At 36.6% G+C, this 14,993-nt stretch overlaps 1 protein-coding gene across 2 annotated transcripts; it reads left to right on the top strand.

Moving 5' to 3' along the window:
- Positions 1-3,595: 3,595 nt before the first annotated feature.
- On the top strand, positions 3,596-14,989 carry LOC146385114 (polymeric immunoglobulin receptor-like). 2 transcript variants are annotated; one of them, XM_084930681.1, is made up of 8 exons: positions 3,596-3,680; positions 3,885-4,211; positions 4,773-5,093; positions 5,220-5,519; positions 6,066-6,125; positions 6,374-6,475; positions 6,564-6,640; positions 8,287-8,970. In XM_084930681.1, exons 1-8 carry the CDS (start codon positions 3,644-3,646, stop codon positions 8,449-8,451), a joined length of 1,389 nt encoding a protein of 462 aa, XP_084786807.1. In that variant the 5' UTR covers positions 3,596-3,643; the 3' UTR covers positions 8,452-8,970. The 2 variants fall into 2 exon arrangements, with proteins under 2 accessions (XP_084786807.1, XP_084786808.1); XM_084930682.1 differs by lacking the exons at positions 3,596-3,680; positions 3,885-4,211; positions 4,773-5,093; ... (3 more) ...; positions 6,564-6,640; positions 8,287-8,970 and adding exons at positions 10,267-10,303; positions 10,425-10,751; positions 11,041-11,361; ... (1 more) ...; positions 13,655-13,722; positions 14,634-14,989.
- The last annotated feature ends 4 nt before the right edge of the window (positions 14,990-14,993 follow it).

The following is a 14,993-nucleotide window of genomic DNA, read 5'->3' as shown; positions in this document are numbered from 1 at the left end:
GCGTGTTTTTCAGGTTGTGAATGTGTTAGTATGACCTCTATGTCCTGATAGAGGGCCCCTGTTTATAATTTATTAACAAATCTGCCACTATTTGTCAGATACTGCACGGCACAAAGGGGCTTAGTGTGGCTGGCATGCGGATAATTGAAAACAACTGACAAGTGAAGTTTGTAGTAGGAACAGAAAGTGAAGGACCAAAAGTTACCAGGCTTTCCGTCCACCCACATGGATGCAAACAAAGACTTATTATCCACCTAACTAACCAAAAGAAAAAACTATTATGAGTGCTCAGTGACCATTAGCTGGCAGGAGAGCAGCAGTGCGTCAGTGCTGGCGTTGCTGCCCCTGTGGAGCTTTGATGAGCCACTGTTCTGGTTGGCATCTGCTTTCCCTGCACATGTATATGTGTGTGTGTGTGTGTGTGTGTGTTCACTACTGAGTGAGAGAAGTGGAAGCAATTATATTTTCCACCATAATAATCCGGGTAGCTCAGATACTAATGTGCTAATGTTTTTCTCTCAAATTTTCAAGTTTATACTAAACAAAACCTCTACAGTGTACAGCCCTAAAGGTACAGGATATTCATTGTATACTTAATGTAGGAGTAGTTTTGAATTGTAGCCTAATGGCAGGAGAAGCATGTCTGCCAAAATAAAAAGGGACTGCCAGATGGATTGATGGCTGAAACTACTAAGGCTTGATGGGCGGAGAGCTGAAAGACGAGGCGGATGTGTGAATGACCTTAGAGGCGTGTATGTGCACCTTTCCTGCTGCCTGCTGTCAACAGTCTCTCTCTGTGTGTGTGTGTGTGTGTCAGTTTGTGCGTGTGATGTTTTTGCTCTTTCCTCAGGAAGACCAAGAATGGATGGAATGTTCCCCTTTCACACACACACGTTTGTTTAACTATTGTTGTGAGGACACTTGTTAAGATAATGATTCCCCAGGCCCTTACCTCAGCTCATCACAACAGAATGCCTAAACATATTTCTAACCTTTATTATTAAACTACGTCTGCACCTTCAAACATCTCTTTGAAGATGTGTCTTAAAGTGATTACAGTCCAAAATGTCCTCAGTCTGAAATTTTCACTCAGCTCATAAAAATGGTTAGCCAAGCAAACAAATACCTCAGTTAATCCAAACATAAGGTTGGATTATTCTACTTTTATTTTTTTTTAAATTGCGATGGTGCCTGGCTCGGGTTTCTTTTTCTTTATTGGTGTCTTGTAAGCCTACATGCTGGGCATATTGCTTAATGCATGACACAGTAATAGAAGTAATTCATCCTCATTATCTTGGCCATTATACTGAAATACTATATACTGAAATCAACAAAGCTTTTAAACCTGTTGCTGAGCACTTCCACAAACACTTCAGCAACTTTATACTGCAGTTTTAGAAAGTTGGATGATTCACAAGAGCTACATGAAACAAAGAATGTTCAACACTGAAGGCTGAGATAATCTGACCTTTGATGGTGTGTACAGATAGTAAATTTTAAAGACTGGATTATTCAGGTTTAATGGAAACAATTGTGGGTTAAAATTTGTACAGCGTGACCTTTAAATATTCCAGTCTTTATGCATCTGTTCAACAACTGCTGAGAAACTAGAAGAAAAACACGACCAGAACTGGACTTCTTAACTGATCAAAAACTAAGTACAAGGACACAGAGTTGAAGTTGTCATCGATGGCTAGCTTAACATGCAGCTAATATACGATGTGTGCTGTAAGTGCTATTTGTCATAAGTGAGGATGGATCTGAGTGAAAAACTATGAGGAACTGAATACTAATATAATTTTTAAAATAATGGGATACTTTCATAAGATGTACATTCCATCTGGAAAGTACTCACAGTGTTTCACTTGTTCCACATTCTGTCATGTTACAGCAAAATCATTTTACCTCAGAAATTGCAACAACAGTTAACTTAAGGCACTTTATATTGTAAGGTAAAGACAAGTTATTTCATTATTATTATTACTGGGCAAGGTTTCCGAACTTTTTCCTCTGTACGAATGCTAATTTTTTTTCATCTTTTTGTTTAATCTATAAAACAAGGTTAATTTCTGTTATTTACTTTCAGTTAACATGTAGAGCCATATAGAGAGGCATCAACACATACCATTAAAGCTAAAGATAGAGACCTGAGAGGGTCAGCTCTATATAACAGTGTAGAACATCTTAACATACTAAGGTTCTGTGTGTGTTGCATAGGTGTGCTTGTCTTGGGTTGTAGTTTGAGAAGACCACAACACGCGCCCTGCGCACTGCCAACATGCACACAGGCTACACTGCAGAAACCCAACCCACAATAGCAAACACCCAATACCCCCTGGCAACCCATCTTGGCAATGGTCCAGCTTGCCTTGGCATCCTCGCTAATTCGGGACACACTTATCCTTCTGCATGGGGGTCTTAATGCTAACCTTTAACTGTGAGAGTGTGTGAGATATGGAAACAGTTTGTGCTGCAGTATGCAAGGGGCACAGCTGAGCGGTCAGCTGGAGTCCAGGGAATGGCTGAGCTCAGGGAAAATACACATGCATGCTTCCACCCACATACTGTATACTACCAGTGGCATTTTATAATGCACTGGTCAGGGTGGGGTCAGTGCTTTTTACATGGTGGCACAATATTTTAGGTTGTAAGTATGTCTGGTTTCTGAAGGAGAAGGCGGTGTGTGTGTGTGTGTGTGTGTGTGTGTGTGTGTGTGTTTAGAGACTGATGCACTTAATCTTTAAATATAGTATGGGAAAAAAACATCTTTAGTAAACAGAAGTAGATGCAGCGTGACATTTACTGAAATTCTTTTTTTGTGTTTCTATGACTGTGTTCCGCAGTGATCTTGACAAAATTATTGAGAAAAGGATGATCTAATGATTAACTTCTAACTATTACTATTATTAACTATTAACATTTTGAATGATATTTGTTAAAAGAAAGACAAAAACAAAATGAAGAAGGAAAGAAGGAATACTTCTGGAAAAAGAAGTAAATGTTTTTGATGCATATCAGTTAAAAATGACCTTTTATCGTCAAATTATCAAGATGTTTGAGAATGATAATAAATAATAAATAAATATTCTAATACCATATGGTTAGAGTGTTCATGATGATGACCCAAATTGATTTGCACTGGAAATCACAAAAATGAAAAACTATTCAAAGCCTTGTAAACAAATCCTGCAAACAATATAAATCCAGAGCTATTTTAACACAATGTAAAATTATTAATCAGTATTAATCAGGGAATATTAATCAGTCATGGTCCTGTTGTACATGAACCTTCTTATTATGATATTAGGTTGTACTGCCCCTCAGTGGCAGGAAAATAAAATTCTATTCTAAGTGTTAAATTTGTCAGCTGAACCGTTTTAGTTCAAAGGCACAATGTTCCCGCAATTCATCACAGAAGTCATTTTTTAGTACCAGTCTAATCCCTTTGAATTACATTAAAGAATGTCGAAAAATTTCTACATTTAAAAAAAAATGCAAATGAGCACGAGTTGAAAAACATTTGGATCTCAATGCAGAAGTGAAAGCTTCAGTACTGCCAATGACATGTAGTAGCTCAACCTGTGGGTGTCACATTTTCAGTACGTTTCCTGTCAGCTTTCTGTTTCTACGAAACAAAGCAAAGATGTGGATCCTTCACAACCTGCTGTTCACCATCTGCAGTAAGTTGTCTAAATAGCTACAAAAGTAAACAGATGAAGAGTACAAATTTAAGATTTAGATTTAAATGATTAAATCTTTTTTCTTTTGTAGTTAAGGTCAGAAAAACAGCTTTCATTAGGCTCGGGAATGTTATAGATGACTCTTGCTCTGACAAAATAAATAATTATATGTATTTTTTAAAATATATTTTCATGATTTTACAGTTGCTCTGAGGTGTGTGATCAGTGCAGTAGGGGTGATCCATGTGCCTGGATATGTGGGGAGTATGGTTAACATTTCCTGTTCCTATGATGAGGGTTACGAGTCTTATGAGAAGTACCTGTGTAAGAACGACTGTGGTGACAGTGATGTTCTTGTTACAACATCGGAATCATGGAAAAATAAATACAGGATCCATGATGACAAAACAGCACGAATCTTCACAACAACCATCTCTGATCTTCATTCTGCCGATGCTGGGAAATACTGGTGTGGTGTAACCAGAACTGGAAAAGATATCTACACTGAAGTCAAGCTTAAATTAGTACGAGGTAAATAACCACTCAGCTAATTTTAATCTGTCTGTCCGTCCTTGTCTGTCTGATCTTGTCTAATCTAATGCATCTGGACCTAATCCTTTTAATCAACAAATAATACATTAACATGTATTAACACATGTTAAAACATATTAACATAATACATTAATGATACATTAACATTAAAATGATTTTAAATGTTATTAATTATATATGTATATCTATATATATATATATATATATATATATATATATATATATAGATATATATATACATATACATATTATATTATATTATATTATATTTATATTATATATTATTTATAATAATTTTATATGTCACCTAACCACATGATGGTGAAAAAAAAGAGCAGCCTTGATCATTTATTTCCGCTGAAAATTATTGTGGTAATCTCAAGCTTGTGGGCGGTGAACTCTCAATAGAGATCAATGCCTATCTGAAAGCACAAATGCATGTGAAGCAAGAAAAAACCCACAAGAACCTGAATATAAAAATGTCATGCTGCTCTTCTGCGACTCTAACATGTCATTTGACACTGTTTATATTTTTGACAGACAGCTGCTGTGACACTGTGACCAAAGTTCAAAGTTATGAGGGATACTCTGAGTCTGTCAGTTGTCCGTATGAGTCTCAGTACCAGAACAGCCTGAAGTACATCTGCAGAGGAAATCGGCCCTCCACATGTCTGCAGCAGGCACTGATCACCTCTGACACCAAACAAAATGCACGATTCAGACTTGATGATGACAAAATGTTAGGAACATTCACAGTGACCATTAACAGCTTGGTCAAAAGTGATTCAGGATCATACCTTTGTGGTGTCCAAAGAAACTTGGACCTGGATGTTTTCTCTGCTGTTGAGCTGAAAGTCAAAGGTGAGAGGTCATAGTAATATCACTTTACACCAACTGAAAGACAGCTTACAGTACAGTTTTTTGCAAACACTTTTTAGGAAAGCTGAATAGTTTGTGATTTCACAATTTTGTCTTTCAATCTGACAGAGTGGTGCTGTGTCAAATCAACTCAAATAAATGGTACTGTAGGACATCCACTAATTTTGCAGTGTCCCTATCCTCCACAACATCGGGATAACAGGAAGTTTCTCTGTAAGGGAGACCATCGCAACAAATGCACAGACATGGTGACGAATCAAAGTAGATTTGCAATAGAAGATAATGGTTCTTCCAGCTCTTTCTCAGTGACGATCACAAAGATACAAGCAGATGATACTGGGACATACTGGTGTGGGTCAGACTCTCAGTGGAGCCATGGAAACTATACCAGGATTCAGCTTTCAGTCGGTGAGACGAATACTTGTGTACATGAAAATAACATGGTTAGAGCTGTAAGTTACACCCTATTCTCAGACCATTGTGTCAGTGTGTCTAGTCATCGTGTCATTTGTAGCGTGATGACTGAGGACACTCGTGTAAAACTAGGACTACTGAAAACCTCATTTACCGCTGCTTACTTACACTTTTTTGGTAGCTTAAATATAGACACAGCCTCGCAGAAGTACTTCTGATTGTGTACTTAGTTCTCCAAGCTAAAAGCTAAAACATTATTATTATACATAAACATATTATTATTCTAACTAATTATTCTATTTTCTAATGAAATATTACCAAAAATGAAAATATATATATTATGATTCAATGATGATTCAATTCATTCAATTCTCGAATGAGAAAAACATGCACCTATAACAGGGTGTTTTACTGTTTAAATTAGTTAAAGTCTAACTTTAGCTCAGTGAATACTTTCAGAAAGACTTAACTGACTGCTAGAGTTCTACTCACTCCTTTGTTTTTAAAAAAAAGTTGCTAAGAGCCTTGTTTCTCCAACAGTCTTTCAGCAGCAAACCGGCAATGGAGCTTCCACAGTGGAAAGACCAGCACAAATTTCAGGTAAACTTATGAAGGGTACAGTATATACAGTATGCATCTTTTAGTCTATAGTGCTGTTGATCAATGTTGTGAGATCAAATATTTTACCTCTCCATAAGCTATGGATACTTTTTGGAACTAGTTATAGTTTCATGGCAAAACAGAGAGTGTGTGACCCGTGGCCAACAGTAAATATCAATAAAAAGAAACATTATCACAAAGGATAATGTTTGAGGATGGTTTTTTTTACTGTTTCTGTTTCTTTTCAGATGCAGGACAATATGTGGTTTACGCTGTGTCTGCTGTGCTGCTGGTACTTATATGTGTCCTTGTGCTTATAGTTTATAAGTGCAAACGTCAGAAAATAAAAGGTATATTTTGGATTCATAGACATGCACAAATTTCATGAAATGTACATGCGAAAAGAGCATAACGACGTTTTATGCTGTGTGTGTTCAGGTAATGAAGCTGTCATGAACAGAAATACATCAAAGACAGGAGGTTTAGAGGAAGTACTGGGTACAGCAGAAAATGGCGTAAGACAACAGCAGACAACAAGTCTCACTATACCACAACTAACTGATTTTATTCTTAGCTGTGTTCAATACAGTACTTTGCAAAATACTTTCATGTAATTTTTAAAAAGTTCTCCAGGCTTTCTGAAGGTCATTCAAAGTTTTTCTTTGGGCATTAGTTCACACTCTTGTTTTTGTTTGTTTTTTTCCAATAAAAATAAAAGTAATGTTCATATCTCCACTTCTCCAAAGCTGTACAGCCCTACTATATCCTCCTCCTCCTGCATATGAACTGAAATCAGCTGATTGTAGCATGAGTGAGCAGGAAGAGCAAAGCATGTTTGTTTTGATGTTTTTTCCCCCACTCTATCAAACTGGTGCACATGTAACTGAAGAGCCTTTGTAACGCAAGTAACAACATAATATAACATAACATAACTGTAACTGTAAGGGAATTACAAGGTGTCCCACATCATAAACATTTCATCGTTTATGAGTTTTTATAATTTAACAGAGCAGAATTATGTCAAACTGATGTTTGACACCAGATGAAAGCACTGCTACTGCTATGCACAGCTTCATGGAGCCTATAGCACAGCTTCAGTCTTGTCATGTGACAGTGTTGGCGTTTAGTAAAGGTCACAGATCACCAAAATTGCAATTCAAATTATTTTAAGCAATTTCACTTGGAGAGCAAGAGGTTTGCAGGCATTGATAACTATGCCTTATAACCCTTACTATTCTGAGCATGATATCACTGAGATCCCTGGAGAAAGATTCTACAAAACAGGAGTTTGAACTTAAGGATGAACATAAGCAATAATTTAGGATTTGATCAAAATATTAAACTTAAATGTCTGTGTGACCACAAAAAACACATTTACATTTAACTCAAGAATTCAAACACTAATAATGTTCAACACTAATATAGGATCAAATAATTAAGTAATCACATTTAAAATCACCATAATTGCAACTGGTGTGAAAGTGATTTGATGACAAAACTTGATGCTCATCTTGAAATTGTGGGGATTTTATAGGATTACAACTGATTTGAATTACCGGTAGTTATCACAACAGCAAGCACGGAAGAAATAATCAGTTAAGATTTGAAAACATAAGAGAAAAAAGAGAAGTAGTCCCTTTGCTGGTTTTGCAGTTCTACAGTGTGAAATTAACCGCTGACTAAAAAAATTTATAGTAGTGGATTGTCTCATTGAGGTATTTGGGGGTAGCACGAAATGTTTTTGATGACAGACACTGGTCCACAGGCTACACTTAAGAGAGCTGCAGCTTTATACTTTCTATGATGTTGAGCTGAAAACATGTGGGAAGCATCCAGTTTTAGACTTTTTAACTTCTTTTCACCCTAAAACTTAGGTAAACTATGGAATTTATCTGCAGCAATATTTGAAACATTATTTGCCTTTAGTGTTCTATCAGAATTTAATTGTTGGTCAAACGTAATGTATTTTATACATATCTCTTACTATAATTCTTCATATTGTGAGTCTGGATAGATGTGGTTTCACTCATTAGTGGTGAAATCAGATCATAAGACAATCTTAGTTTGAAAGTGGTGCCAGAAAAAAATGTTGTTGTTTTTTTTTTAATGTTTGCTTTATAAATATAACACCGTCATGTGTTTTCCATTGGTCTCTGAATAGATTTATGGAAACGATGAAGTTGTGAGGTATTCAGAGAAGCAGACCTCCAAGAGTGCCTGTAACGACTATCATGATGCAGGTGAAGATGAACCAGACTATGAAAACTGCACACAATCTGAAGAAATCTACTGTAATGAAGATTTCCATAAAGCCAATAGAAGATGAGATTAATTACATCTGTGCGTACATTCAAAAACAGATTCAAAGTGTTTTGTTCACCAGGGCTTGTACTTAATATATGTTCCTTTGTTTTTTATTCTTTTGCTGTTTTCACTGCCTTAGCACACTAAACCTGTTCAGGTTAAGGTATTGCTTGCTGTTGACAGCATGATGTGGACTGTGTTTCTGAAACTGTGAGAAACCAACCAAAAATTAAATGTAATCATTGCATTTTTCATTTTATGATACTTTTTTCCCCATTGGTTTCAATTGAAGATTTCTGACGCAAGCAGTTACTGGATTCAATTTTACAGACAAAAGTAAACATTATTCATCAACATGTGTCACGTAACCATCATTTTGTTGTAATTTTTTAAAAATAAATGCTATATTTAATATTATAACTTCATGTGGCACCAAATAATTGGTTATGGGCATAAAGGGAACAATTATGATGGTATTTGAAATGATTAGATTTCCTTTTCCAGGGGACCATTTTGGACTTTCCAGACAGACAGAAATAAAGACGACAGAAAAACATGACTGTTGTTCCTCTTTTGTGATGAATCTTTCTATGAAAATTAGAAGTGACTGTAGTGGTAAGCATATTGCAAAGGAAACTTTTAAATATAAAAATAACAACACACTTCTCACGCTGGATCTGGATATGTCACCCACTTGCTTAAAGAGAAAATCAGCTAAAAGTTTTCTATGAACAAATCTGTTTTCATTTGTGCTCATTGCGTCACAATGGAAGGCAAATACAATTCCAAAGCACAATATGACAAGAGAACAGGGAACATTTAAGAAAATGTTGGCATACATGGGTGTTATCAGCTGCGCTACCAAGCTTAAACCAAGAAGGATGATAGTTGCTCTATTAGCATTATCTGACAGAACTAGTTAGCTGCTTTACCAAATATATGTGGAGTTTTTAGAACTGTGACTGTAGAAATTCTTGGTTTACTGACCAAATTTAACTAAAAATTTTTTTTTGATAATTGTTCTAATAATTGACATTTCTTGTGAAATTAGACCAACTTTTCAAGGACCCAGCTTTTTAACCTCCTGAGACCCGAACTCTTTCATGCCATGCATTTTTAATTTTTCTTTGCTATTTGGGCTGATTGGGACCTGATGAAAGTAAAAACAAAGAATTACCTGATTTTTGGGGGGGATTTTTGTTTCTGAGAAAAATGAGATCCACATATGAGGACATTCGTTTTAAATTTCAATAGAACAGTGGTAGTATAATCTCCTCGTAAGTGGATATCATGCCCTTGTAGAGGTTAATTTGTATTTTGGTCTAGACAACCCAAAAGGTGATGTCCGCATATGTGGACACCAGGTCCCAGGAGGCCCTTGGGCAAATTCAGCAGTTTTAGTTTTCTGGTTTGGCTACTGGTTGGATAAAGCAGCATTGTGGTGGTGTTAGTTTAAGTTCTAAGACTGTTGCTTCTGAACCATTAACATAATTAACAGATAATAAAATGCATGTTTGCTGTGCTTATGTGAATGCAACATTGATAATAAGATATAAAACTCAAGGGGCCTGTTTATCGAGTGATTTTAGTTTCAGTTCTTTAAGCACAGTTTCCTAAATACACTTAAATACTTACAGTTAACAATTTCAGTGCAAAACCTAACTTTAACAGTGTTATATTTCTTTCAACACTAGGAGGCATACGTCAGTTACAAATCTTAAAATGCCTCTAGAAGATGTCCAGTCACCTCTGTACTGATAGTCTAGCTCCACCCTGGCTTCCCTGTTGTGTGCGAGTCATTAGTGTCAAGTTTCTGTTTTGATTAACCAAAGCAAAGATGTGGATCCTTCAAAACCTGCTGTTCACCCTTTGTAGTAAGTAGTTTAAATAGCTACAGAAGAATAACAAATCTGTTATTGGGAATGTTATTATACATGATTTTCGACATGACAAAACAAATAATTATTACATTTTTATACTGTCTTTACTTTACAGTTGCTCTGAGGTGTGTGATCAGTGCAGTAGGGGTGATCCATGTGACTGGATATATGGGGAGTGAGGTTAACGTTTCCTGCTCCTATGGCCAGGGTTATGAGTCTTATGAGAAGTATCTGTGTAAGAACGACTGTGGTAACGGTGATGTGCTTATTAAAACATCAGAATCAAGGAAAAATAAATATGTTATCCATGATGACAAAACAGCACGAATCTTCACAACGACCATCTTTGATCTTCGTTCTGTGGATGCTGGGAAATACTGGTGTGGGGTGAGCAAATTTGGAAAAGATATCTACACTGAAGTCGAGCTGAAATTAATGCCAGGTAAATACAGTCTTCTCAAAATGTATTTTATAATGAAGTAAAATAATTAAGATGATGTTAAAGATAATCAAGTTTGTGTTTCCAGTGATTACAAGGTGACATAAAATTAAAATATAATGTGTAAAGGATTATTTCCTTTATCTTTTTGACAGACAGCTGCTGTGACACTGATTAAATCACACAAAGTCTGGGTCTCAGGCAATTTTGTTGCAGCAAGCTAAATATAAAACATCCTCGCTCTATTCTGTGGCTGTACCACATTTTCTGATTCCGTTTATATTTTTGACAGACAGCTGCTGTGACAATATGACCAAGCTTGAAAGCTATGAGGGATATTCTGAGTCTATCCGTTGTCCGTACGAGTCTCAGTACCAGAACAACCTGAAGTACATCTGCAGAGGAAATCAGCGCTCCACATGTCGTCAGCAGGCACTAATCACCTCTCATAGCAGACAACATGGACGATTCAGACTCGATGATGACAAAATCTCAGGAAAATTTACAGTGACCATTAACAATTTGACCAAAAGTGATTCAGGGTCATACCTCTGTGGTGTCCAAAGAAGCTCGGACCTGGATGTTTTCTCTGCTGTTGAGCTGGAAGTCAAAGGTGAGAGGTCATAATTATATGTCATTAATTCAGCCAAAATAAAACACTGTTTTCTGTAAAAGTCTCTTTAATAAAGTTGAATGTGATTCTTAAATACTTGGAGGAAAGTACATGAAGATTCAGCTGTCAGTAGTTAAGTTGAACAGTTGTGTATATGACAGCAAAATTAATGTCTTTGTTTGCACCCAACTTGTTAACCATGGACCGCAGTTTTTAATTCAATTGTCTGACATGATGAAATAGTACAGAAGCCAACTGGTTTCACACTAAATGCAAGAAATCTGCCAAAAATGGAACTGCTGAGAACACTGCGTAATAAGGTAGACACATCACTTCCCACAGTATGCATCCATGTTGACAGGGCCTCTTCTAGACTCTCAGTGATTATATTTTTTTTCACAGATTATAAAGTAGTTTTTGACTTTCTTTCATATAAAACTGATGATGAAAGTACTATTGACCTACAAGTTCTTTAACAGCTTTTATATCTATCTATCCACCCACCCATCTATATCTCTATCTTTATATAAGCATAACTAAGCATATCTTGCTTTATCCACCACAGCCCCTAACACAATTTTTAATAGTGTATTTAGTGCTAAAAGCTAACCCCAGGTGTTTATATAGGGGGTTATCATTTATACAACAGAAGACAAAAAGATATGCACTACCTTTTTTATACTTTCTATGTTATATATGTCTTTTTTTTTCTCTTTATGCCAGTGAAATACTTTGAAATTCACATAGGCTATATGAGGCTTTATGAGTAACAGAAAGAGTGAGTGTCGGAGCCACAATCCACAATGAAACACAGAGCATCCGGGAAATCCTGAGACAAGCTGCTCCAAGAATGCATCAGGAAGCTGAATACAGATGATGATGAGCCACAGAAGGAGGAACTGTCATGGATGACCAAACCACATGGGATGCACCATCAACAGATAGAGGAAGTGGCTGATATCAGGACATCCTACCAAAAAGGCTGGCTTAAAGGAAAACACAAGAGACTCTGAACAAGGAGCAGAAGACCACAACTAAGATAAATCAGAATCCCACCAGAGCACGACATCAAGAAGAAGGAGGACAAGATAACTGTGAAGTACCAGGGGCTGAAGGAACAAGTAGACCAGTGAAAGCAGGTAAAATCCAAAGTGATCCAGTGGTAATTGTACAACAGCTTCAAGCACAGCTTAATAAACGTCGCAGCAAGTCTCAGTTTCATCTGTGAAAGGAAGACTTTGAGCTACAGGTTTGACAGGATGAGTTGCAGCAAGAAAGCCATTGCTAAGAGTAAGACAAAGAGGCTTGTCTGGGCCATGAAACACCGCCATTGGACTACTGAATACTGGAAGGAGGTATTATGGACTGAGGAATCTAAATTAGAAATCTTCAGTTCATCGCGCAGGATTTTTGTATGCTGTCAAGAAGGCGAAAGGATGGTTCCACAATGTGAGAGGCACCCTGAACCAAAACTGCTACCACAGCATTCTGCAGCACCATGCAATACCCTCTGGTATGCATCTATTTCAGAGTGCAATCAGACATTAAACTGCATAATTTTTTTATAAAAAACTGGAAAAATTGGGGTGTTCTAAAACTTCTAAAACTGAGCCGTAGTGTATATATAACATTTGTAAAAGAAATTTCTGATGTTTTGGATGGGTTTGGAGCAGAGATAAGTGTCTGGTTTGAACAAATATGTGAATGAATCCATCCCAACTTAAAATTTTCTGTGATCTCTTTTTCAGACCATTCTCTATAAACCCTAGAGGTAGTGTTTTCCGACTGACCCCTCAGGCTCCAACAGTCATAAAATGTTCAACTGAGCACTGAGTTTCTGACATGTGATTGGCTTATTAGACTTATATCTTCATGAGCAGTTGAACAAGTGTCCCTTACAGAGAGGCTGACAAGTGCATATTGGTCTGTTGATGTGGTTCATGGTTACAATGTGGGTAATTCCCCTGGGATTAAACACAAGTAAAGTCAATATGCTCGTAAGTGTCAAAACAGCTGTGTAAGTGTGCACCTGTGATCAACAGTTGTGCTGAAATTCCAATAACTGAAAAGGAACTTTCTATTCTGTTTTTAATTGGTTTCTATTTTTCAGAAGCGGTGCACTACACAGTTTACGCTGTTGTCCCTGTGGTTTTACTAATATGTGTCCTCGTTATTATTTATAAGTACAAATGTTACAACGTGAGAGGTATGCTACCGTTTATATTTACACACATATTCACACTCAAATGTGCATGCAGAAAGAGCTGAAAAATTTCTTAAACTGTATTTTCAGCAACTGAAGCTGTCATGAGCAGAAATACACCCAAAGCAGATGATGTGATAGATGCAGAAGAAGGTGGAGTAAGTCCAAAGCCTATATGTGTATAATACACACACACACACACACACACACACACACACACACACACACACACACACACACACACACACACGAATATTGATTAAACTGAGACATTGACCAGCTAACTGGTTATCAGTCTAGTTTGGTTTGGATTTAAACTTGTTATCTCAGGGATGCCTGTGGACAGAAGGAGTTTTTAAAACTAAAAATGATTTAGTGATGAAAAGAAACGTTATAGAGTGGTATCGACTGCTGTGATGTTTAAAACAGAAAAGTGAAAAATTTAAGAGAAGAGCTCACTCAGCCGGTTTTATGCTTCTTTAGCATAATGTGACATTAACTTCAAATTAATGGATTTTATAGTCGTGCTATGATGTGTGGAAGTCATCCAGTTTTAGAACTTGTAGCTACTTTAACCTCTTAAAACCCAAACTCTTCCACGACATGCATTTTTAATTTCTCCTTGATATTTGGGCATGTTGAGGCCCAATTAATGTAAAAACAAAGAATTACCAGATTTTTTTAACCTTTTTTTTTTTTTAAAGAAAAATAAGAGCCACATATGAGGATATTTGTTTAAAATTTTGATAGAACAGTAGCAGTATAATGTCCTCGTAAGTAGAAATCAGGCCCATGTTGAGCAAAATTGAGTATTTTGGTCTAAATAACCCAAAATGTGATGTCCACATATGTGGACGCCAGGTCCTAGGAGGTTAAATCAGCTTCTGTGGTTCGGTCAGTATCTGTCATATGTAAAACATCTGCATTTAAAACATTTTTATTATATTTCTTGTAATAAAAGTAGTCACTACATATATTATTTGAGCCTATGTATCCTCATATACTGCAACCAGGGTCTCTGCAGCATATGTGGTTCCCTAGCCTCTAACTATCTTTGTTGATTCTTTAGATTTATGGAAATCAAGAATTTGTGGTGACCTTCAAACAGCAAAGCGCCTTGAACCACTTTGATGATCCAGGCGGAGATGAACCAGATTACGAAAACGTTACAACTGAAGAACGCTACTGCAATGAAAATTACCATAAAGCTCACAGAAGATAAATATGTACATATGTGCTTAAACTGTGGGTCTCAATTGTATGCAGATCCTGTTTGAATCATCCTTAACACGAGGTGCTCACCAAAGTACCGCTGTTGTTCAACATTGTCACTGTCTTACGATCCCTACTTCATTATTATCATGAAAAACATCCTGTGAATATTTATAGATTAAATTACAGATAAAAGCAAACGGGCTGTGTCAGTCAG

The sequence above is a fragment of the Perissodus microlepis genome, chromosome 6, assembly GCF_051167445.1.
Source record: "Perissodus microlepis isolate ML-2025 ecotype Zambia chromosome 6, ASM5116744v1, whole genome shotgun sequence".
NCBI lineage: Eukaryota > Metazoa > Chordata > Actinopteri > Cichliformes > Cichlidae > Perissodus > Perissodus microlepis.
Note: the sequence above shows the minus strand (reverse complement) of the source record. Positions and strands in the feature narration are given on the sequence as shown.

What these genes read in the sequence shown, in the direction of transcription:
- LOC146385114 (XM_084930681.1), top strand. Translation starts at nt 3,644, where the DNA reads ATGTGGATCCTTCACAACCTGCTGTTCACCATCTGCA. An exon ending in AAGACCAGCACAAATTTCAG is followed by an intron (nt 6,126 to 6,373) that starts GTAAACTTATGA and finishes GTTTCTTTTCAG; the next exon opens with ATGCAGGACAATATGTGGTT. An exon ending in TGGGTACAGCAGAAAATGGC is followed by an intron (nt 6,641 to 8,286) that starts GTAAGACAACAG and finishes GTCTCTGAATAG; the next exon opens with ATTTATGGAAACGATGAAGT.